The 13,094-nt window shown below is 52.3% G+C and overlaps 1 protein-coding gene across 1 annotated transcript; it reads right to left on the reverse strand.

The window, feature by feature from the left end:
- Positions 1-377: 377 nt before the first annotated feature.
- Positions 378-4,181, reverse strand: PRAP1 (proline rich acidic protein 1). Its single transcript, XM_060286733.1, has 6 exons — positions 4,130-4,181; positions 2,547-2,811; positions 2,231-2,297; positions 1,531-1,580; positions 895-998; positions 378-765 (listed from the first exon to the last, which is right to left on the reverse strand). Exons 1-6 carry the CDS (start codon positions 4,179-4,181, stop codon positions 542-544), a joined length of 762 nt encoding a protein of 253 aa, XP_060142716.1. The 3' UTR covers positions 378-541.
- Positions 4,182-13,094: the final 8,913 nt, after the last annotated feature.

A 13,094-nucleotide genomic window follows, 5' to 3' on the forward strand; every position in this document is an offset into this window, starting at 1 on the left:
CCTGCGTCTGCAACATCAGGCCTGCTGAGCCAGGCCGTGTCAGAGGACTGGTCACCTCAGAGAGCGCCGGCAACTGCCCAGAAAATGAGGACAGAAAGGCTGGGCCCAAGTCCACCCCCACTCACCTGTGCTCCTGCCTGCCGTCCCCCTGAGCACCTGTCCACTTGCCCCCCCGTCCCCGAGCACCTGTCCACTTGTCCCCCGTCCCCCTGAGCACCTGTCCACTTGCCCCCCCGTCCCCGAGCAGTCAGCGACTGGGCTCCCTGCTCCTGAGTCCTTTCCATTCTCCGGTCCTGTCCGCGGGGAGCCCAGAGTAGCTCCATCCGCACCCCAGCACATGAGGAGGCCTGGGGGAAGCAGACAGCTCCCAGCGCCATGGGCGCTGGGTGCAAGGAGCCAAGCGTCAGCCTGGGGCTGCCCGGGGCCAGCCTGTGGCCCCCCTTCTCCCAGACAGAGCAGGTGGGGTCCACAATCACTGTTCTTGAAGACATATGTGGCCGCCGCCTCTTTGCAGGGTTTATTTTTGCAGCTGTGGGGGGGGTCAAGGCTCCCAGGGCTCCTCCTTGGGGTGGTAGATGTGGTCTCGGTCCTCCTCTGGCCCTTGAAGCACCTGCTGAGGTGGCAGCACCCAAGCCCAGGGCCTTGCCTCCCCCTGGGCCTCCTCGGGCCAGTTGTGGTGCAGGCTGTCATGGTCAGGCTCAGGGCCCCACCTGGGGCTTGGGACACGGCCCAGGGTGTCCTCGGTCTCTGCCAGGGCCTCGGCACCTAGGGACAGACACAGGGAAGTGTGGCCTCAGTTTCCCTCCCGAGGCTTCACTCATCCAAGTCGGCCCCTTGCGAGCCCCCTGCCATGAACTTGCGCCCCTCTCCCCAGGGGACAGCGCCTGCCCTGACCTTGCCGCTTCTCCCCGGTGGTGGCCAAGAGCTTTGGTGCCATGAGGAACCACATGAGCTGGCTGTCCTTCTCCGGAGGCTCCACCGCTCGGGCGCCCCAGGCCCTGTAGCAAGAGCGTCTGGGTCAGGTCACTGTGTGCAGCGGGAGACCCCAGGACGGCACCCCTGCCCAACCCCCAACCCAGACCCTCGGGCCAGGCGTGCCGACGTCGGGCCCGGGAAGGTCCCCGAAGGGGAGGCCTTGAGAAGGCTCCATGGGCTTGGCCGGGGCTCCCTCCTGTGCAGAGGTCAGCGGAGCCCAGTCTACAGGTGGTGCTGCGTCCTCCTGCCTGGCCGGCCGTCTCACATGGGTAGGGGAAGGGGGCACGGCTGGCTCAGTCTGCTGCCTTGGCCACCCCGGGCGGGAGCCACCCTGGAGGCTACGGGGGAGCAGGGGAGCTGGGCGGGGCAGGAGGGGGGACTGGATCCTCCAGGCCCCGCGCTCTGCTCGGTTGCTCACGGATCTCAGGGGCTCCCGTGCCTCCCCTCCCCAAAGCTGCTGGACAGGATCCCCCCTCCATGCATGAAGGCCCCCAGCTCAAGGCAGGCCCGAAGGGGGCACAGGGAAAGGCGCAAGAGGCTGCCGGGGGCACTCACTCCTCTGTGCCCTGCTCAGCCCCGGCTTTGCCTTTGGTCTGGACGAGGACCTGGGAGAGAGAGGTCGCAAGTGAGGCTCAGTGTGGTCCTCCAAGGGTCCTCCTCTGGGGACTGGCTGGAGGCCGTGTGGCTTTGGGGGAGACTTGGGGACAGCATGGGGTCTATACTTGCACGACCTGTCCCCTGGTGGCCTGAGGAAGGGGGGCCGCTTCCTCTGCCCGTACTTCCTTGCGGGGCCAGTGGGGCAGGGGAGCAAATGAAACGGGTGACCCAGCCCAGTGACCGGTGCCCGGCAGCTGTGGGACAGCTGTGCTGGTCCTCCTGTGTCTCCCTCTTCGCCTGGCACTCCCAGGGTGTACGGCTGGTGAAGAACACGGCCCCAGCACAGTCCTGGCCCCTGGGCAGCCCTGCATGTGGAAGTGCCCTGGGCTTCACAGCACAGGTGAGCGACATCAGGCCCCCTCCTCCACCTGGCTCACCTGGGGTGGTTGTGGCTTGTCCATCAGACCCCGCAGAGGGGCCGCTCCCCTCATCCTGAGGGTCCCCCCAGTGCCCACGGGCCCGCCCGGTGCACAGGACCTGCAATCCCATGGGTGCCACGCCTCCCCTGCCCTAGGCCAGCTGGTGCCTTTCTCCACCCCCTGCTGGTGGGGCTGAGGGCGGAAGCCACGGGGCGGCTGGGTGAGGACCCCGCACGTACCTGGGGGGTCCATGCTGAGCTCGCCTGTAGCAGAAACACAGCACCCAGGCTGGTGATCAGGAGAAGCCTGGGGGACCAGGGAGGAGAGTGAGAGACAGGCAAGGCTCTGCCTCTGCCCCGCGACCTCCAGACATGACGCCTGGCAGGGCCGGCGATGGTCCAGCCAGGGGGGCCAAGGGCCGGGTCCTGATCAGGTCCACAGGTGGTTTACTGTCCCCCACGTCACAGAGCAGGCCACGCAGGCACAGAGATGGGGCCTCCACAGGCCCACACCTGCTCCCGGGCCCTCGGACCCCACCCTGCAGGCCCGGGTTACCGCGTGGATCTGGTGGTCCCAGCGTTGCCTCTGGCTCCGCGGCCTGTGCCGGCCGCACCGTCGGGGCCTGGCACAGTGGGGCTGTAGCACTGATGGGGCGCGGGCTTGGGGCTCAGCTGGCAGGCGCTCAAGCCCGCAGCAGCCCTGAGGCTGTGCCCGTGGCTCCTCAGAGGCAGGTAGAACTTCGCTCTGTCCCAGAGCCGTGGGTGGACGCCGGGGCCGTTACCTGGGCGGGAAGCCCAGGAGGGGCGGGGAAGATGGGGTGCTCCGCCGGGACACGTCTAGCCTGACCTCAAGGAGCTCGAGGACCCAGCCCAAGCAGGGGCTCTGAGGAGCAATGGCCGAAGGCAGGAAGTGTGGAGGGACGCACAGGACAGAAGGCGACTAAGGGACTCAGCAGCGAGGAGGCCTCACCCAAGACAGACCGGGTCGGGAGAGCAGAGGACGGCCGGGGCTGACTGCGGCGGGGATGCGTGGCGTTGGGTTACGGTACCCGCCCGTGCCTGTGCGTGTGCATTGCCGTGTGCGTGGTGTGGGTGTGCGTAGCGTGCGCGTGTGTGGTGTGCATGTGCCCCGTGTCTTTTGCATTATTAAAATACAAGACAACAGGCCCCCAGTGGAGTTGCTGGGCTGAGAGCCTTCATCACCAAACTGAGGCCTCAGTACCGGGTGGGCGCTGCCCTCCCCTCCCCTCCCTCCCCTCCCCTCCCCTCCCCTCCCCTCCCTCCCCTCCCCTCCCCTCCCCTCCCCTCCCCTCCCTCCCCTCCCCTCCCCTCCCCTCCCCTCCCCTCCCTCCCCGCGATGGAATATCCTGAGCCAGACAATCCGGAACCGCCAGGCGGCACTCGCGGCCCTGCCTTCCCCTGAAGGAAGGTGACCCGACCACAACCGGCGCCCTTGGCTTACAGGAACTTCCTTGTTCACCCCACCTCCCCACCCCCGGCCTGTAGAAGCCTTTCACTCTGTCCAGCTCCTTGGAGCTCCTTTCTGTCTGCTAGATTGGATGCCGCCCCGATTTCAATCGAGTTTTGCTTAAATAAACTCAGAATGTTTGACACGCCTCAGTGCATCTATCTCTCGGCAGTCTCAGTCCGTGGGCAGGAAAGTTTCTGCTCCGCAGCTGGGCCGGGCTGGGAGCACGTGGCTGGGGGGGAGGGGCCAGGGGCGGCCCATCAAGGCTTCCTGCCTGATGCCCCGATTCCAGCCCCACAAAGACCTTCGCTCCTCCCGGTGACTCAGCACTTTGGGGTGGAGGTTCCCTTGCACTCCCAGGGGGCAAAGGGCAGGGGCCTGCCCTGGACTGCAGGGCACTGGCCCAGTCTGGTCAGCTACCCTGCCTCTCCCCAGACAGAGGCTCTGGACACCAAGAGGTCCCCATGTCACTGATCAGCCCGCCCCTGGCCCACGCTGGGGTCCCTAGGAGAAACCCCCAGGACAGGAGGGCCGGGGAGAGCGCTGGCTTAGAGGGGGAGGGCCCCCCACCCCTGCCACAGGTGGAGGGGGCGGAGGGAGACCCCCCCTCAGGAGAAATGGCCTCTGACCTCAGGGTCCTGGAGGAGCCCCAGTGCTTCCCTGGGGCTCACACCCCAGCTCCCGGGGTGACGACCCCTTGGGCTCCAGCTGCCCTGCCCGCATCGCCCCCCAGCCTCCAGCCCCGGCTCAGCGTCTTGACCCCCACTTTCATTTCGTCAGTCACAGACCTGCCTTCTTTGGCCCTGGTGCCTCCCACCCGCTTCCAGGGGCTCCCGGGTGACTCTCCACAGGGTCAAGGGACCCCAAGGGACAGTGGTCTCTCTCAGGAGCCACAGGGGTGGCCTTTGGAGCTGGAGCCCAGGGGCTACAATCATTCTGGAGGACTCGGGAGGAAGAGTTCTGTCCCCAAGCCCTTAACACCCGGGAGGAGCCGGCGCTCCTGGGAACCAGCCAGACACTGGTTTGCAGACAGAGCCCCGACTCCCTTCTGAAACCGGCCTGCACTGGGGACCCAGGTGCCCCAGGGGCTGTTCCCTGAGTCCAGGGCTCCTGGACCCAAGTGACCACACAGCAAAGCTGTGGGTGGGGTGTTTGGGTGGGGACCCGGGTTCGCAGGCGCTGGGCATTACCTCCTCATGCTGGGGTCCCCTCCTCAGTGTAGACAGCGCTCTGGGGGACCTGCAGCTGCAGACCCAGCTAGCCAGCGGCCCAGGGATCCAGACGTCCGGTCCTCGTTCTCCCTGCCCTCTCCTCTCTCTCGAGGCTTTATGGCCCCTGTGTGGGCGTGTCTGGACAGAGGTCGGGGCCGGGATCCTGACTGGGCTGACGAGGTGACTGAGTCCACCTGTATGTCACACGCATGACCCTCCCCAGCACCCGACTTCCGCCCGCTACAGCCACCTGACGCAGCCCTACCTCCCCCCACCTCTCCACACGCGGGAACTCGCACAGCCTCCGCCCCACCCTGGCCCTGGGCTCTGTCACCCAGGGGCATGGGACCTGAAGCAGGGCTGACTGCTTGGATGGAAGCCGGAGGGCGTCCCAGCCCACCCTGCCCTCTGGGCCCTCAGCTGCAGTTGCTGGACCCCTCGGATATATCACTGGTTCCCCAAACTTTTTTTTTTTTTTTTGGCTGCACTGGGTCTTCGTTGCTGCGCACGGGCTTTCTCTAGTTGCGGCGAGCGGGGGCTACTCTTCGTTGCGGTGTGTGGGCTTCTCATTGTCGTGGCTTCTCTTGTTGCAGAGCATGGGCTCTAGGCACGCGGGCTTCAGTAGTCGTGACACGCGGGGTCAGTAGTTGTGGCTCGTGGGCTCTAGAACGCAGGCTTAGTAGCTGTGGCGCACGGGCTTAGTTGCTCCGCGTCATGTGGGATCTTCCCGGGCCAGGGCTCGAACCCGTGTCCCTTGCATTGGCAGGTGGATTCTTAACCGCTGCGCCACCAGGGAAGCCCTCCCCAAACTTTTTAATGAGCCAGTACCGAACCCAAGCAACATCTGACTCTCGATTCAATATTTTCATACGATTAACATACACAATCGCTTTTACAGTAAAAACACCCCTCTACGCGTTACACCTCTGACTGCACGGCGGGTGTAGAAGCCCCGACGGTGGGATCTACGGTTCCTGCAGCTGCAGCACCCAAACTCCCAAACCCCTTAAAGCCACAGAGCAGATCCAATCCTTACATCATCCTAATGAGGAATAATTATAACAGCGCAACCCACTCACCGCTGCTTCTCCGCGGGCCACACTGGCAGTGCGTGTTCTTACCCGACACCTTGATGTTGCAGGGGCTTAGAACTGCTCATGGCCTCACATCATCTATACTATTTTCCTTGGCACATTCAAATCACGCACGTATTCACAGCCGTACCATAATTTTAGCCCGTGGCCTAAACCTTTCTTCCACTAATGGCGATGACGACTATTACCAAGGCTTACCAATGCAGCCCTGCCGCCAGCAATCAGTTTAATTAGAGAGTTATTTGTAGTAGTGACACCAAGTCCCCCTAAAGCCGAGTTCATGTCATGAGTTCATGACTCATGACATTTGTAGTAGTGACACTGAGTTCATGATTCGTCTCTCCGCCCAAAACTTTATTCCCTTTCTTGTTCCCTCTGACCTCAATCCTGTGCTAACTGAGCACTAATCAACCAGAGTCAGGTGACTAAGATGGCTGCTGTTGATAACATCGCTAATGTACTGAAATTGCCCTTGTAGACACCATTGTTAATACACACTCAGGTTGTTTCTCCAGGGCAAGATGAGCTCACAGACCCCCCAGCCATGGACCGCCTGGCCTGAGAATGTAAACCAGAGACAGCCTGACTCCTGAAACTAGATTCAGAAATGTCACAGAAATGTCACAAAACAGTGATGAATCCCAGCCTCTTTCTTTGTTCCCCTTTTTAAAAAATCCCCTCAAAGATCAGGTTGGTCGGAGGCTTATCTGAGCTGGTCTGAGTGGATCTGAGGCTTGTCTCTCATGCCCTTGTTTAAAGCCTGCAAATAAACCCTTTCTTTGCTGCAGACACCTGCTGTCAGGAGTTGCTTTCTGCTCCGAGGGGACAAGCGCCCTTGCTCGGGTGCAGCAACGTCATCTCAGGATCCAACATCCCCATCATCCTAATAGGGGTCGATACATTCATCACTGCCTCAGCGTATATACTCCTCTCAAGTCAACTAGGCCTCATTGTACTAACTACTGACAGCGAAAACCCTGCCTAGCATGGCTCCACAGCTTCACACGTGCGTTCTTCAAAGCCACGCTCTGTATATGCTCCAAAGCTATTATTCACAGCCTACGGCAGACACATATAGGCCCAGTTAAATTACGTTTGCTCTCCTTCCTCGTCACACTTAAGTACAACCCTATTTAATGTCCACGGGTGATCTCCATCATAACCAGAGCACCAATAAGCAGGGACCAACCCGTAACAGTCACCAGTCACGTACCGTACCTACACCACACAGCGTTCCTGCAGCTTCCCCAGAAAAAGTCGGAATCTCTTGTGGCATAAATTATTCAGTTCCCATCCCCTTAAACTTAAACACAATCCCTGCTCCTCAACTTTTTCAGCAAAAGGATCACTGCACGCCCCATTATCAACCCCAAAAGAAACAGCCCTAAGACAGTTTTGTTAGAAACACGAGGCTCAGGCTACTGCTCCGTAGGCACAGCTGTTGTATAACCACAAACTAACAACAGTCCCACTAAAGAAACTTAGAAACCATTAAGCTCAAAGACGACCCACCAAAACTTATTACAATGCCAGAACCAATTCGACCACTCACAATCAACCCAAGCCCACCATAAGTAAGGAAGCTTTTGAAGGAAAACCTTCAAAACTAACTACCAAAATGTACTTAAAATAAATCCAGCGTATGTCATGATTATTCTTATGTGGAGTGTAACCATGGCCAATGCCATGAAAATCATCGTCTTTCAACTATATAAACACTAATGACCAGGGCTTCTCTGGTGGCACAGTGGGTAAGAATCTGCCTGCCAGTGCAGGGGACATGGGTTCAAGCCCTGCTCCAGGAAGATTCCACATGCCACAGAGCAACTAAGCCTGTGTACCACAACTACTGAACCTGCTCTCTACAGCCAGTGAGCCATAACTACTGAGCCTGCGTGCTACAACTACGGAAGCCCGTGTGCCTAGAGCCTGTGCTCCGCAGCAAGAGAAGACACCGCAATGAGAAGCCTGCACACCGCAATGAAGAGTAGCCCCCGCTTACCGCAACTAAAGCCCACGCACAGCAACAAAGACCCAATGAAGCCAAAAATAAATAAATAAATAAATTTATTTTAAAAACCCCACTAATGACCAACATTAGAAAAACCTACCCATTAAGCAAAACTGTCAACGATTCATTTATTGATTTACCAGCTCATTAAATCTCTCATCATGATGAAATTTGGTTCTCAGCTTGGTATTTGTTTAATTTTACGTATCTTAACAGGGTTATTCCTAGCAATACTTTATCATGTATCATGTATCAATAACTGCCTTCTTGGCCATAACCCGCATCTCCCAAGATGGAGACTATGGGTGAATTCGCCGATACTTAATGGAAATGGAGTCTCCATATCCTTTGCTTGCTTGTTTGCCCATGTTGGGAGAGGTCTGTATTACGGATCTTACAGCTTCCGAGAGACATGAAATGTTGGAATCATCCTGCTGTTTAATAGCCACAGCATTTACAGGTTATGTCTTATCATGAGGCTTAATAGCTTTTTTCTCTTAAAATAATCTATTTATTTAGTTTTGGCTGTGCTGGGTCTTCGCTGCTGTCACGGGCTTTCTCTAGCTGTGGTGAGCTACATTACATTACAAATCTCCTTCCAGCAATTCCTTACATTGGCACTAACCCAGTCAAATGCAGCTGAGGAGGATTCTCAGTGGATAAAGCCACCCTTTCCCCTGCTCTTCACCTTCCACTTTATCCTCCCATTCACTGATTGCTGCAGCTTTAGTAGTTCTTCACCCATTACTCCTCATGAAACAGGCTCTAAGAGTCCAACAAGGACCTAATCCGATATGCACAAAATCCCGTTTCATCCACACTGCACAATTAAAGATATCTGGTATGCCTTGTTCCTATTTCTAATCTCACTAATACTGGTACTAGTCTCATCCGAACTTCTAGGGGACCCAGACCATTATACTCCTCCTAACCTCCTCAACACAGCCCCCCACATCAAGCCAGAATGATACTTCTTATTTGCAAACACACTTGTATGATCCATTCACAACAAACAGGGAGCACACTGTCCTTAATCGTCTCAGTCCTAATTTTATCAATTGTCCCAATACTTCATACAACAAAACAACAATGTATAACATTCCGACCCCTTAAGCAATGTTTATTCTGAGTACTTGTAGGGGACCTACTGACACTAATATGAAGCAGAGGACAACCCTTTGATCACCCATTTATTGTCACTGGACACATAGAATCTAGTCTGTATTTTTTTCTAATTCTGGTCCTTGTACCACTAACAAGTATCATTGAAAATAACGTCCTAAGAGGAAGGGTCTTTGTCATTTATCTGCTGCCCTGACAGGGAGATCAGTGCCACACACCACAAGGAAACAGTTTACAGATTTAGTCCAGGAAATTGCTGAACAGCTAACCACTACCCTCAGGGGAAAATACCATAATCCATAGTTGTTTCAAAATATAATCTAAGACATCTAGTTGTTTTGGTTAATAGACTTTTTAAAAAAATATTTATTTATCTATTTGGCTGTGTCGGGTCTTAGTTGCGGCACGTGGGATATTTGTTGCAGCACATGGGATCTGCCGTTGTGGCACGTGGGCTCTAGAGTGCCAGGACTTAGTTGCCCCACAGCATATGGGATCTTAGTTCTCCAATCAGGGATCGAACCCATGTCACCTGCCTTGGAAGGCAGATTCTTAACCACTGGGCCACCAGGGAAGTCCCCTGATAAGAAATTTCAGGGTTAGAGAAAAATTAAGCAGAAAATCAGAGTTCCCATAATACCCTCTCCCCATCCCCATTTCCCCTCCTAGTAGCTGACATTGGTTAGTATATTTGTTACAAATGATGAGCCAATTAAAACATGTATTTTTCAACCAAAAATTACAAGACAGGCAAAGAAACAGGAAAAGTGTGACCAATATTCAGGAGAAAAGCAGGTAATAGAAACTGTTCTTAGTGGACCTAGGCATTGGACTTAGAGCAAAAAATGAATGGAAGCCATGTGTAGAGTTAAAGGAAAATATGATGAAAGTGATTTAAATAAATAAATCTCAATAAATGACATTTTAAAAAGAATCAAATGGGAATTCTGGAATTGAAAAACAATAACTAAAATAAAAAATTTACTAGAGGGCTTAATAAAAGACATATTTAAGTATATACCTTTAAGTTAGATCAACACTTAAAGACATAAATAGAAATTATCCAACCTGAAGGAAGAGAAAAAAAAGAACAATGAAAAGCATCCCAAGGACTTCCCTGGTGGCCCAGAGCCTGTGAGACAGCAACACACACATGCACGCACACAGGCACACACCACACACACACACACACACACGGAGTCCCACAAGCAGAGGGGAGAGAGGGACAGAAAAAATGTTTCAATAACTAATGGCAAAAACCATTCCAAATTTGATGAAAAGCATTTATCTACGAACCCAATAAGCTCAATGAGCCCCAAATAGGATAAAAACAAAGATGTATCACAGCTAAATTTTTTTTTAATTAATTAATTTTATTTATTTATTTTTGGCTGCGTTGGGTCTTCGTTGCTGCGTGCCGACTTTCTCTAGTTGCGGCCAGCGGGGGCTACTCTCCGATGCTGTGCGCGAGCTTCTCATTGCGGTGGCTTCTCTTTGTTGCTGAGCACAGGCTCTAGGCACGCGGGCTTCAGTAGTTGTGGCACGTGGGCTCAGTAGTTGTGGCTCGAGGGCTCTAGAGCACGGGCTCAGTAGTTGTGGCGCATGGGTTTAGTTGCTCCGTGGCATGTGGGATCTTTCCAGACCAGGGCTCGAAACCACGTCCCCTGCATTGGCAGGCAGATTCTTAACCACTGTGCCACCAGGGAAGCCCACAGTTAAACTTTAAAACCCAAAGACAAAGAGGAAATCTTGAAAGTAGCAAGAGAAAAACTACTCCTTCTGTGCAGAGAACCAGCAACACGATTAAAGCTGACTTCTTGTCAGAAACACCAGAGGCCTGCAGACAATGCTTGAGAAGGAATAACAGCAAAAATAACCTTTCACAGCCTGTAGAGGAGGTGAGAGCACCTCCTGCGTCCAAAGGTAGACAAAGACATTACAGGGGAAAGAAAGCTATATACACACCAACATTCCTCCTGGACATTGACACAAAAATCCTTAATAAAAAATACCAGCGAGGGCTTCCCTGGTGGCGCAGTGGTTGGGAGTCTGCCTGCCAATGCAGGGGACACAGGTTCGTGCCCCGGTCCGGGAAGATCCCACATGCCGCGGAGCAGCTGGGCCCGTGTGCCACAACTACTGAGCCTGCGCTCTGGAGCCCGTGGGCCACAGTTACGGAGGCCCGCGTGCCTGGAGCCTGTGCTCCACAACAAGAGAAGCCACCGCAATGAGAAGCCCACGCACCGCAACGAAGAGTAGCCCCCGCTCACTGCAACTAGAGAAAGCACCCACGCAGCAAGGAAGACCCAGCGCGGCCAAAAATAAATAAATTAAATAAACAAATTGATTTTTAAAAATCATAATAAAAAGCTATTATGAGATTTAAAAAAATACCAGTGAAATCCAGCAACACATAAAAAAGAATTTATCCCAGGAATTCAATGTTGGTTTAATATTCAAAAAGTTAATTAATGTACTATACTATATAGATAACATGAAAGACAAAGAAATGATCATTTTAATAGACACAAAAAGAATCTGAAATTCTTTTTCAGGAAGCCAATACTCATTGATGATTTAAAAAAAAATACTTTCAAAAAAGTAGAAGTAGAAGGGAACTTTCTAAACCCGGTAAAAGGGCATGTACAGAAAAAGTTACAGTGGTGATCATATTCAGTAGTGAAAGACCACCAACTCTCACCTTCAGATGGGGAGGAGACGTCACCGTCCACGCTCACCCTGCTGTTCGACATTGTGCTGTAGAGTCCAGCCTGCACAACAAGGCGGGACAAAGAAAAGATCATGCTTGAATTGGAATGGAAAAATAGCTGTCTTTATTTACAGATGATATGATCCCATACTTAGAAATAGTTTAGTAAGATCTCAGGATATAAGATCAATATACAAAAATCAATTGTTTTTATATACTAGAAATGAACAATTTGAAATGAAATTAGGGAGAATTTTTCATTCATAGTAGCACTGAAAGTAATAGAATACTTGGGAATAAATTTAACAAAAGAAGCACAAGACTTGAGCTGAGGAAAATCCAGATCTAAATAAATGGAGAGATATTCTTTCTTCATGGATTAGAAGACTCAAGTCTTCGTCAAGATGGTGATTCTCCCAGAATTAATCTATAGATTCGATGCAATTCCTATCAAATTTCTAGAACTCTGTAGAAATAGACAAGTTGATCCTAAAGTTTATATGAAAATGGAAGGACTCAGAAGAGCCAAAACAATTTCTAAAAGGACAAAATTAGAACAGATACACTCCGCCACTTCAAAACGCTACAAAGCCCCAGTGGCAAAAGACATACTGTAGGCATAAGGATTGAGACACACATCAGTGAAACAGAATTAAGCGTCCAGAAATGAACCCACATATGTATGGACAGCTGGTTGTTGACAAAGATGTCAAGACAACTTAACATGAAAAGATTAGTGATTTTAACAAAAGGTGCTGAGACAACCGGATATCCACATGCAAAAAATAATAATAACTTAGACCTATAACTTGATCGTACACACAAGCTACCTCAAAATGCATCATAGGCTTAAATGTAAAAGTTAAAATTACAAAACCACTGGAAGAAAAAATGAGAAAATATTCATGGCCTTGGGTCAGTTCTTAACACAACACCAAAAGCACGACACATAAAAGAGAAAATTGATTCCTTGGACTTTATCAAAACTACAAGCTTTTGCACTTCAAAGGAGACTATCAAGAAAGTGAAAAGACAAGTCACAGACTGGGGGAGACTGCAAATCTTCTACCTGCTGAAGGACTTGTATCCAGAATATATGAAGAGTTTTTAAAACTCAGTAACAACAAGACAAACAACCCAATTGAAAAATGTTCAGAACATTTAAACAAACATTTCACCAAAGATATACAGGTGGCTAAGAAACCCACGAAGAGATGTATAGTTAATGATGGAATAAAATGTATGTTTTTAAGATAAGACAAGAAAATTTAAGCAGACCATACTCTCCGCCCTGGGCCCTCCTCAAGAGCAAGAATCTCTGCCTCACCAAAAAGATCATTTTTTTTTTCCCTCCTTCCTTCTTTTCCTAGTACTGTTACGGTCATGGTGACCTGCACTCGATTCATACGTGTAGAGCTGGAGTGTGTATTTTCGGTGAACTTTACATAAAATGTCAGGGTCATTTCGATGAACAATGCTTTGTCTTGA

Source organism: Globicephala melas, chromosome 16 (assembly GCF_963455315.2).
Source record: "Globicephala melas chromosome 16, mGloMel1.2, whole genome shotgun sequence".
In the NCBI taxonomy this organism is placed as follows: Eukaryota; Metazoa; Chordata; class Mammalia; order Artiodactyla; family Delphinidae; genus Globicephala; species Globicephala melas.

Excerpts from the sequence above, each read along its gene's own strand:
- PRAP1 (XM_060286733.1), bottom strand. The coding sequence starts at position 4,181 with ATGCGGGCAGGGCAGCTGGAGCCCAAGGGGTCGTCACCCCGGGAGCTG. Across the intron at positions 2,812-4,129 it reads GTCACCCCGGGAGCTGGGGT|CACCCCATCTTCCCCGCCCC; the intron begins GTGAGCCCCAGG and ends GTCCCGGCGGAG. Across the intron at positions 766-894 it reads CACCGGGGAGAAGCGGCAAG|GTGCCGAGGCCCTGGCAGAG; the intron begins GTCAGGGCAGGC and ends GTCTGTCCCTAG.